Raw genomic sequence first — 12026 nt, 5'->3', positions numbered from 1 at the left:
ACTTTAAGTAAAATGTGAATAAAATATTCAACTAGAAATCAATTTAATTTTCTTCCAAACTCTTGTACCTCCAATTTACATGCTCGTTATAGGAGGAATTATGAAACTGAAAAAACAGTAGAGGGTGTAAAATATGATTTTTAAAAGATAATTTATGTATACTTTATTTTCTGGCTATGCAATCAAAGTCCCTTGTTGATTAGTGCTCTTCACTGTGCCTTTTCAGAACTTTCCTGTCCACTGAATGACCTGTGTCCTTGAATTCAAACTCCTCAGACAGTGTTAGGCGATGCTTGCAGCAAAAAACTTAGCTTCTTCTGAAACCTGAAACACTACTTTACACATTCATCTATCTTGCAATACATGGCTGAAGATTTAACATCATTTTTCAAAGTTTGGAGACTTTTCTTTCTGAGTAACTCGCATAATCTGATTAATGTTTACACAGTATGGTTATTTACTTGATCACTGACTGATGACTTTTAGAGTTAATATCACACCAACAGGTAGACATAAATAGTGGTATTGGTGTGCACTGTAATATTATCTTCATGCCCTTCAGCTTGTTGAATGATGGGTAAAATCAGTGGCTTATAAAATCAAGTAAATGGAGTTTTAAATTGGATTGTTCATTCACAATTACTAACTCTGTGCTATATTTACCCTGCGTGTGTGTGAGACTAAGTAAAAAGATGAAGATTTTCACAAAAATGCTTTTGCCTCATTTATAGTTTATACTTTTTTTCAAGGATCTTACTATGAAGTGCAATGAAGAGGAAAAATCCCTCAGTTCTGAAACATTTTCTAAGGTGTCTGTGACAAACTTGAGACGACAAGCTGTTCCAGACCTTTCTAGTGACCTTGGAATGAATATCTTTAAAAAGGTAAAGAAATCTTGCACAGATATTTATTGGGGCAAATAAAAATGAATTGGAAAATCAGTGCTATAGCTTCTCATCAATATTCTATTCTTACGCTTGGAATTTATTTTTAATATTCCCACAATGTTCAAAACAAGATCGTCGGTATACGAAAGATGATTGCCAGTACTGCTAAATGCTAATAGCTATATAAAATCAGCATTAATTTAAACTATTGGCATATTAGATATTTTTATTGGTTTAATGTATTGACATTGTGAACCTAGATTTTCTCAAAGCTATTTTAACTAAACTAAATAAATTGGGGATTGCATGTGCCAGAGTAACATTAGTCAGCAAATCTTGACGGTAATCCAGAAGTTAAAGTGTTAAATGTGAAAAATTAGTTTTTTACTCACTTCAGATGTATTACTGAACAATAAAACCTGTTACCTCATAGAACATAGAACAATACAGCGCAGAACAGGCCCTTCGGCCCTCGATGTTGCGCCGACCTGTGAACTATTCTCAGCTCGTCCCCCTGCACTATCCCAAAATCATCCATGTGTTTATCTAAGTATTGTTTAAATCTCCCTAATGTGGCTGAGTTGACTATATATTGGCAGGTAGGGCATTCCACACCCTTACCACTCTCTGCGTAAAGAACTTTCCTCTGACATCTGTCTTAAATCTATCACCCCTCAATTTGTAGTTATGCCCTCTTGTACAAGCTGACGTCATCATCCTAGGAAAAAGTATTTCACTGTCTACCCTATGTGTCTACCTTATGTGTGTACAAGTTCAAGACTCGGAAAGAGGAGCGTGAGCGGAAAGGCTCGATCCCCTTCCATCACCCGGGTAAAAAGCGGCAGCGACGAATGGGGATGCCATTCCTCCTTCATGAGGATCATTTAGATGTGTCACCAACCCGAAGTACGTTTTCATTTGGAAGCTTTTCTGGAGCTGGAGAAGAAAGACGTGGTTTGGAAAGGGGCGGGTGGCAAGCTACAATACTGGGTGAGCCACAAATGATAAAACCAGATGCTTATGGTTACTTAATGTTGTTGTCATATGTCTAGTTGCTGTGCATTTCAGTTTCTTTGAAAAAGTACTCTTTAAATGATCATTTTGGGGCCTAAGGTCATAGGTCTGGATTTCGTGGTTCCTGGCAGGATGAGGGCAGGTGGAACAGGAATGTGATCCTCTATGTCCAGCTCCTCTTTTCAGTCTGTCCACTCAACCTTCAGGCAGCCAATTACCAGCAGTCTGGTGGGGATCTGCTGACCAATTAGCCTTAGAAAGACGGCCCTCCAGGTCCTACTGAACACCAGCATGGGACATCTGGTGGAAGGGTATGAAGTGTTGAATCACTTCAAAGGTTGGATTGTGCCTTCAAGGTCCCCTACCCTGTCAATGTAAAAACAAAACCAGAAACTGCTGGAAAAGCTCAGCATGTCTGGCAGCATCTGTGAAGAGAAATCAAAGTTAACTTTTCAGGTCTGGTGACCCTTCCTCAGAACCGTTGAGCCAGAGGCAATCACCAAGCAATGTAATGTGGCTGTGGAAACATGTTTTAGCAAATACCTGATCAAACACGAGGAGCGACAGTGAAATTAATGTCGGTGGACGAGCAGAAGGATTGGAATAGAAATCCTGTTGGAGAGAGGAGCAGAACTTCTTCTAAGTAGGCACGCCCTCAAAGTTTGTGGCAGTGAGTTAAACACAAAATAAAAACCAAAAGAACTGTGGTTGCTGTAAATCAGACACAAAAACAGAAGGTGCTGGAAAAGCTCAGCAGGTCTGGCAGCATCTGTGAAGAGAAATCAGAGTTAACTTTTCAGACCCAGTGACCCTTCCTCAGAACTGGACACCTCAACTCAATTGTTTTGCCAGCCAATAAAACCTGAGCAAAGTCTCCTCCACACTGCCACGTAGAGCAGCAGCCTGCTTCTTGCAGCCGTGGTCCCATTTGGAAGCCTTTCCATCCACCTCTTTTTGCTGCTGCCTACTCATACCTGAAATGATTCAATACTTTTCCAATGACCCTATCGAGAAATACAGTGCACGATGACAAATTCCAGCCGAGTGGCTTTTCGACGAGCTCAAGAGTTGGTTGTATTTCTTTCCTCAAAGGACAATTTCGACAGCCACTTCACTTTCTGTATTGACAGAAAGAGGTAGGACAATGTCAGTTTGATGTCATACTTGACATGAGTGTGGAGGTTGGCTCACCCGATTTCCAGCCATACAATCCAGTCAGCAGAGTCATTTAGGAAGAAAAGGAATGTTTTTCACCAATCTGTGCTGGAGTCCTCTGAAAAAAAAATACTCTGACCCATGTTTCTGTTGCCCTGCGACTTTATTTCTGTCAGTTGGTTATAAGACCATAAGCTACAGGGGCAGAAGTGAACAATTCAGCCCATCGAGTGTGTCCAATCTTTCAATGAGATCATGCCTGATCTGTTAATCCTCAACTCCAATTTCCCCATCATCCTTGTTTCCCTCACTAATTAAAACCCTGTCTATCTCAGTCTTGGATGCATTTAACCACTCACCCTGACAGCACAATGAAGTATTCAGTACCCTGTGAGAGAAGAAATTCCTCCTCATCTCTGTCCATTCTTTAGAAATAGATTTTATTGTCATGTGTAGTCAAGTACAGGGATATGGGAGTAATATGGAAAAGAGTTCAAAGTCGCCATTTCCGATGTCATCTTAGGTACAAAGGAACCCAGGTACAAAATCTGTAGAAAAATAAAGAAATAAAGTTAAAGGTTCAACATTACAGTCCTTCGTAAGTGCTTAGCCATGTTGGAACTCACATTCTCTCCCAGCACTGGCTCAACTGTCCCCACACTCACCACTGCCAGACCTTCTGGGAGACCTTAGGCTGCCTGCTTTCACTGCCATTGCAGGTACCGGCGTACCTCTCTCGCTGTCATTCTGGGCTCCATCTCCTCCACATTGTGTTTGCTCTCCCTGCGCTGGCTGGAAGAAACGCCGTCTCAACTGCTCTGGACACCTGGAAGTTGCTGAGTCCTGTGAAGTATCTGTGGAGAGAGAAACAGGATGAACATTTCAAGCCTAGTATGATCTTATTCTGAGTATTACTGTTAGACTATGCCCTCTGGACCTGCACATTCCCTCAAGAAGAAACAACTTTCCTGCATCTACCCTGTCAAGCCACCTAAGAATCTTATACATTAAAATAAGGCCGCCTTTCATTCTTCTAAAGTCTAATATTATCTAATTTCCTTCTGAACTCATTGATTACTTTTACTTCTACTAACGTCATAGATGTTGAAATCCAAGTCACGAACACTTACTTATTGTGCCAAACTTTGACAAAGTGCATCTTAACTCACAACCCCTTCCCCCGCCGATTCAACTTTGCACTCATGTGAGCATTTGTGAAGTCCAAGATACTATTTCATTGTGCCCCACCATCTTCAATGATCTTTGCACATGGCCACACAGGTCTCTCGTCTTGCCATTCTCTTTAAGAATGTGCTATTTAGGCTTCATTCTCTCTCCTCGTGTTTTCTTTCTAAATGCAAATCAAATTCCATCTGCCATTGTTTTCTCCATTCTGATTGTCCTTCAGTCCGTAAAAGGTGATATTGGCCCAACGTTTTTGCCAGCTCCAATTTGATATCATCGGAAAACTTGGAGATTTTTCTCTGTATTCCAATGACAAAATGATTGAAAAGCAGTGCTGATCCTTGGACAACGCCACGGTCTACCATCCTCTGGTCTGAAAGCAACCATTTACCATAGTATTCTTTATTTTATGAAGCCTTCCTATTTTGAACTGTCAATTTCATAAGCTTCAATTTTGTTAACTTGCCTTCTGTGTGAAAATTGAACAAATGACTTCTAAAAACCTATAATGGACAATGTCTAGTGCATTCCCTTCAATGTTCTCCATTACAAAATCAAAATTTAATTAATTTATTCAAACTTGCTGTTCTTTGTACTCAAACCTCTTCAAATGCCTGTAAATGTTTTCTCTAATTATTGCTTCTGAACCCTGACCCAGCCCATTACGTTAAACTGACCCAGACTGTAGTTATTCAGATTGTCTTTTACACTCTTTCTTGAACAAATATTACATTTGACACTCCCCAGACTTCTGGCACCTCCAGTGACAATTAAGGCTCACCCTTCAGCTTTCTGCATTTGCATTTCCCTTAGCAACTGGGGACATGAGCTATCTGGACCAGGTTCCGTATCCACTCTCAGCATAAGCAGGCTTTCCGGCACATCCTGAAAATCAATGTTCATGCTATTCTATACCTCCACATCTACTAATATTTTATGAGCACCTTCATCTTGAGTAAATGCTGATTTTTAAAAAGTACTCACTTTAACCTTACCCTGCTCTTCCAAGCACGTATCATCTTCCTTATCTCTAAAACGCCCCACTCCCTCTCTTACTGCCTACTAGTTGCATGCTGACAACAGTTTTATCAACTGTTAACTATTCTTATTTTCTGTGAGCCATTTTCATTTTGTTTTTACTCCCCATGTCAGCTTATTGTAATTAGCCTTGGTCTTAGTTGAAGAATTTAATGATATTTGAGTTACCTTACTTGCTTTTTGCCACTAATTAACATTTAAGTATTTCTTCTTTGTTGGTCTTCAGGCAACATAAGGTGGTGCATAGAAACATTAGCGAATGTCTCTCCTTCCTGTTTCTCAGCAAATCCTTCCACAAGGAAGTCCTTTTGATGAGTTTGGCATCTTCCCCTGGTGTTCAAACGCTTTGAAAATTGCACTACTTAACAAATAAATTCCCTTTATTTGTGAAAGAGGTTGCATTGCATAGTATGTCAACTACCAAGTCTTTTAACTTTTTTCAAGTTAATAACAAAGTGATTAACTTATTACAAAGTAATTTTGTTTCCACCTAGTGATCTTTGTATGGTGCTTACAAGACTTAACTCTGTTAGGGATGCAGTAGGTGTCAAATTACAATATTGAATCCAGTTGGGCAGATGTTACAGGGGTAGGGGATAGTGGGTGGATGGATTACCTACTCTTTTGACCAAAACGAACATCACCACCACATTGACCAGGAACCCAGTTGCCATGCAATTGTAACATGCTGGGGATAACCTTCATTGAGTCAAGTGTGGGAGAGAAAGAGCTAATGGCATAGTCTTTGTAGAGGGTATGTGATGTTAATGGACGCAGGGGATCCTCCCTAGCCAAATGAGGTAACCTTCCTACTTGGCAGCAGTTCAACATAGCGAACCTGCCTTCCCCATCCTCCTGTCTTGCCTGATGGGAGACAAGTCAGGAGGAGGTGAGGGATTTTTTAATTATTTGTTCACGGGATGTAGACATTACGGGGTGGACCTATATATTGCCTCACATTTACTGCCTCTTCAATTGATTGGCTTTCCTGGGCCATGTCAGAGAGCAGCTAAGAATCAAACATATTACCGTGGGCATGGAGTCATCCGTAGCCCAGAGCAGGTAAGAATACAGATTTACTTCCCTAAAGGGCATTTGTGAACCAGTTATTTTTTGTTATGACAATTGATGATGGTTGCACTATTTCCAGATTTTTATTGAATTCAATTTTCACCATCTGCCATGGTGGGATTTGAACCCATAACCCCACATCATCAACCTAGGTCTCAAAATTACTAGTCTGATGATATTGTCTTTGCACCCCAGGTAATTGACAAGTCATCAATTTCATTTTATGATTCTCCTTCATGTTGTACTGAGGCCTAAATTCCAGACCAGATAAGTCTGCACTTTTGTGAGAGCTGCATGGCATTACAACATATCAAGACCTGATATGAAGTTATCTGCCTCACCTTCAGTCACTCTTTCTGCATAATTGAATCAGTGCAGCCGGTCAGTTATACATCTGCAATGTATCAGGAAACACAAACTCAGACACTGAGTTATTACTAGTCTGTAATATTGTAGTGTTGTAAATAAGTTTCAAGATATCTGACTCAAAAATAGCCCAGTCTCCGAGGTATATGTTACACGAGCAACTGTGTAGAAAGCAAATATTCTGGCAGATGGCCTTAAAATTCATCTTTACTAAAACACTCTTGCTTGTTGTTTTATATATTTTGTTAGCATTTCTAAGAAAAGAACTCTGCATTTACAGGGAAATTCACACGCCGAGGGAGTTCAGATACAGCAACAGAAATGGAAGGCATGAGTGCTAAGCATTCCCATTCCCATCATACCTTGCTGAGTGATATACCTGATCACTCCAACAGTCATGGAGACAACACAGTTAAAGAAGGTAAGTTGTACATTCAGTAAAGCTGCAGCCATCCTTTGGTAGGAGTTTCCATTTTGGGGGCAGATGATAAGTAGTAGCTTGTGGTTAACACAGCTGAACTTAGTTCAGAAAACATAAGCACATTTCATCACGGCATCAGTTGTGTGTAATCCAATTTTAAATGGCTCAATAAAAGCTCATTGTCCTGAAATGTTAATTCCATTTCCTTCCTGCCGATGCTGCCAGATTGACTGAGTATTTCCAGCATTTTTTGTTTTCCTTCACAAATATAAAAACAGCTTTTTGAATATTTACAGAACCATTTGCTAGTTATATTAGTGTACTATAGCTGCTTTCTTAAAAAGATTTTGTATGTATTTAAATCTATCTGCCTGTTGGCATTTTTATGCGCAAGAGAACCAACTCTTTGTTTTGAATTGCACCCTGGAACTCCTGCACAGCGTTATTTGCAGATTCTCTCAATCATCACAAATTCATCAGGAAGTTGTGAACAATTTTGCAAAATGAGCTGATGGCTCCTAATGCAATGTTTTAAACCAGTGAAAAGCATAATTGAGATATTGTTTACACTAAAGATGTTTGTGCTTGACATTCTACAATCTTTTGCATGAATCCAAGTGAAAACTCCAATCCCATTTTCTATAAATTACAGTTGCAAAATAGTTCCAGAAGGAAAGATATTGACATATCATCTTAGAACAACATCCTTTTAAGATAAGAATTGGATTGAAAAAGTCAAATTGAATGAAACAAGATTCAAAGTGTCCAATTTCATGAACCTATATGACAAGCTACCTCTTTGTTAAAAGTACGTGGTCTCTCTGCTCCAACTTAAGTTCAGAAAAAGAACGAAGATAGAGAATGAATTTTGGATTCACATGCCCTATTTTCATCTGGGCTTTGGAAAATCTGACTTGTGTACATTCAGGGCTTGCAAAATGCATACCCAACTCGTGATTTGTGATTTTGCCTAAGACCTTTGTCTTTGTCACAGGGTTTGGTTCAATGCATTTTGTGAGCTGTGACAGAATGCGTGTGGAATGTAGGTATAGAGGAGGGCTGGTTAGAAGTCCCACCTCAGTTCTTCAACAGCAGTCCACCTCTTAATATTGTTAAAGGGCTCCCTTACACCTGTTGGTGTATGATCAGATCCCCTCAAAATATTTTAGACCCTAACTTTTTCTTATTTTAAAGCTAAATATAAAGTGCTGTGTTCCAGATGCAATTCAACTAGTCAAGCTATACCATGTTAAGCAAAACACAATTTATTCAAAAACTACCGTTAAAATTAAACAATAGAAAGAAGTGCTTTGAATAACTTGACTCTGTTGGTAAACTTAACAGAATAATAGATACAGTAATTATTAACTGTTCCAATACAGTAACATCTCATAAGCATACACCTTGGCAAAAAAAAGGCAAATTCAGAAATCCAATTTTCTCACATGCAATGCTCACAGTAGGAAGAGAAAACCCAACTTCTAGCTGTAACCAAGAGAGGGGGTAAACAGCTTCTATATTTTTCAAAATTCCAGCAGCATCTGCTGAATCTAAAAGCTATTTTTGCTTTTAAAAACTGGAAACCTTGGTCTGTGGGAACTGGCCACACCCATCCACGCTGCTTCTATTATTCCAACTTTTTAAAAAATTCCCAGGGCCCCTCAAGCTGTTACATTACCACAGACTGCTTGGTGCCTCTCATTTAATCTCTCTCTTAAAAGAAACCAGAATAAAATACACCTCTTCAATAGACCTTATAGGGAGAAGCTGAATAGGCTGGGGCTGTTTTCCCGAGAGCATCAGAGGCTGAGGGGTGACCTTATAGAGGTTTATAAAATCATGAGGGACATGGATAGGATAAATAGACAAAGTCTTTTCCCTGAGGTGAAGGAGACCATAACAAGAGAGCATAGGTTTAGGTTGAGAGGAGAATGATATAAAAGAGACCTAAAGGGCAATTTTTTCATGCAGAGAGTGGTGTGTGTATAGAATGAGGTGTATAGTGATGCGTGAGGAAGTGGTGTAGGCTGGTACAATTGCAGCATTTAAAAGGCATCTGGGTGGACATATGAATAGGAAGGGTTTTTAGAGAGATATAGGCCAAGTGATGGCAAATGGGATTAGATTAAGTTAGGATATCTGGTCGGCAAGGATGAGTTGGACTGAAGGGTCTATTTCTGTGCTGTACATCTCTATGTCTCTACGACATGCCAATATTGATCTGTTCATGCAGAAGAGGTAACTATAGGTTGTGCTGTTCTGTTCCTGTGGTTTCTGATTTGCCATTCTTGTTGAAAACCCTGCCTAGAAAATGAACCTGAAACTTTGGATCAAATGTCAATGAAAAGACTGGGACACAGGTTGGCACGAGGAGCGGGTTACTTAGCTATTTGCTTGTTCCAGGAAGATCTGGGTTGTTGTCCTCTGTTTTTAAGATCGGAGTGTTGACAATTGAGTTCAAGGTTGTGAAGTGAAATCTTAAACTGATTTTATATTTTGCAGTGAGGTCACAAATTTCCACAATTACTGTAGCCACTTTCAACACCACAGTCGCTTCCTTCAATGTGGGATATTCTGATTTCTTCAGTGAACACATGCGAAAGTTGTGTAACCAAGTGGCTATACCTGAACTGCCCCATGAGCCACTGGCATGTGCCAACCTGCCTCGAAGTCTGACTGATTCCTGTATCAACTACAGCAGCCTTGAGGAAACAGAAAACATGGAAGGCACTAACTATTTTGTCAAGAAAAATGGAATGCTTGATCTTGGGGTAATTCTTTTTTAATCATGAAAGATAACTTTTCATTAATGCAGAAAGACCACACTGATGTTTAAAAATGGATATCCAGTTTCTAATTATCTATACCTGTAGTCCAATCCTAATTCAAAGTTGCTTACTTCAAATTCTCAATTGATTTGAATTGCTATAGCACAGAAATGCCCTTTTAGCAAAAGTGTGAACTGCTGTATAATTGCATTTTTAAAAATTAACAGAAGGAGACTGCAACTGCATTCTAAATTGTATTTTATCACAGACAATCAGCCAGTTGTGGTCATTGCACATAAGGTAAATTAAGAACCAGAGCTAAAGTACGCAACAGAAAATATGAGAGGCGAAAAGTACTTCTATTATCTAGGCAAATGTTTGTTTCTTCTATGCATGTACTTAACAGATTTTTTAAAAAAAATTGTTTATACAATTATATTCTCAATAGTTTATACATTACAAAAAGTTGTTGCATGTGTATGGTTAATTTTAAACATGGATTGTAGATTATGGAATATGTTATATTAACTCACTAGACTATTCCAGTCAGCACCTTTGCAGAAAGATGAGCATTCTGTGGTGAAACAGTGACTAGATTCCCTACAGTGTGGAAACAGGCCCTTCAGCCCAACCAGTCCACACCAACCCATTTCCCTCTGACAAATGCACCTAACACTATGGGCAATATGGCATGACCAATTCACCTAACCCGCACATCTTTGGACTGTGTGAGGAAACCCACACAGACACGGGAGAATGTGCAATCTCCACACAGACAGCTGCCCAAGGCTGGAATCAAACTTGGGACCCTGGTGCTGTGAGACAGCAATGCTAACCACTGAGCCACCGATCAATCATGCTACAGTGGAATCATGATTGCAATCAGTGAAAGTGCAGTGAGACCTGGGTAATATACACAAAAACCTACTGCTAACACTAAACCAGACCAAAAGATTTCCTTTAATTACTATGTAGCTGCATGTGGTCAATTGTTACACTAGGTGTGATTTAAATTATGCTTCAGATTTTTTCACGTAATTATTAATCCACAGGATATAGGCAACAGTGAAATGGCTACTATTTGTTGCCCATCTCCAAATGTACCTCAGGAATTTGCTGTTGAGTTCCCTACTTAACTGTTGATGTGGGTGCATTAAAGGTACTCCTGTATTGTGATTAGGTAAAAGATTCTAAGAACTTATTCCAGCAACAATGCAGGAATGGTATATGGCTTGTAAGATAGCCCAGTCCTGGTGGTATCCCAAATATCTGCTTCACTTTTTCTTCTCTGTAGGTTAGGTCGAGGACTTGGCAGATGCTGTTGAAGGAATGTCTCAATATCCCTCTTCAGTCATAAACACTGCAGCCATACAGCACATATGGCACAGGGAATTAATGACTAATGTAGCCAGTTGGGTGCTAATCATGTTTTATCATGGATGTATCAGGTTTCTTGAGTACTGCTGCACCCATGCAAGCAAGTGGAGCCTCATACCTCTGGCTTGTGCCTTGTAGATGGTGCAAAGGCTCTTGGGAGTTGGGAGATTAATCATTTGATGTAGAATGCCCAAGGACAGACTTTCATGGTCCCAGTTTAGACCAAATAGAAATGGCACCAAGAAAAATGACTGTCAAGTGGAATGAAAAAAGGTCCTGCTTCCATTCCTCCCCCTGAATCCATGAACATTTTCACAAAGGCAGGTAAAAATAAAGGCCCCTAGAAATAATTTGTTTTTATGAAGATTGAAATTGACAGTGCTGTAGGCTCATTGATAGCCTGGCCCATGGTAAGATTATTTTAATTTTCATGTAGCAAGCTTGACTTAAATGCCTGAGAACTGTTACAGCAGCTACACAGAGGCCTGATCCTTGGTTTGGAGGTGGAAAGAACGTTTAAGGTTTAAAGTTTCCTTCACATTTCAACATAAAATGCTGTAAAATTCTGGGTTGTATCTATTCACTAAGGCAAGTCTAAGTGTTCTGTGATTGGAAGATGTAACCATTTCTTATGCAATCTACTTGACGGCTTGTTATATCTGCCATATAGCCTCTGTGCAAAAGTCAAAGGAGAGTTAAAAGGTGTATCTAGAAGATACATGGCACAATTCATACTATTGGAAG

General features: G+C 39.5%; 1 protein-coding gene across 7 annotated transcripts in view; it reads left to right on the top strand.

The window, feature by feature from the left end:
• unc80 (unc-80 homolog (C. elegans)) overlaps positions 1 to 12026 on the top strand; it is a 277657-nt gene that overhangs the window by 58445 nt on the left and 207186 nt on the right. For all 7 annotated transcript variants that reach the window (XM_072578775.1, XM_072578771.1, XM_072578772.1 and 4 more), the window contains 4 exons: positions 750 to 884; positions 1661 to 1877; positions 6997 to 7137; positions 9640 to 9908. In XM_072578775.1, coding sequence (XP_072434876.1) covers positions 750 to 884; positions 1661 to 1877; positions 6997 to 7137; positions 9640 to 9908 — 762 coding nt within the window. The remainder of the gene's footprint in view (positions 1 to 749; positions 885 to 1660; positions 1878 to 6996; positions 7138 to 9639; positions 9909 to 12026) is intronic.

Source organism: Chiloscyllium punctatum, chromosome 10 (assembly GCF_047496795.1).
Source record: "Chiloscyllium punctatum isolate Juve2018m chromosome 10, sChiPun1.3, whole genome shotgun sequence".
Taxonomy (NCBI): Eukaryota; Metazoa; Chordata; class Chondrichthyes; order Orectolobiformes; family Hemiscylliidae; genus Chiloscyllium; species Chiloscyllium punctatum.
This window is presented reverse-complemented; position numbering and strand designations above follow the sequence as displayed.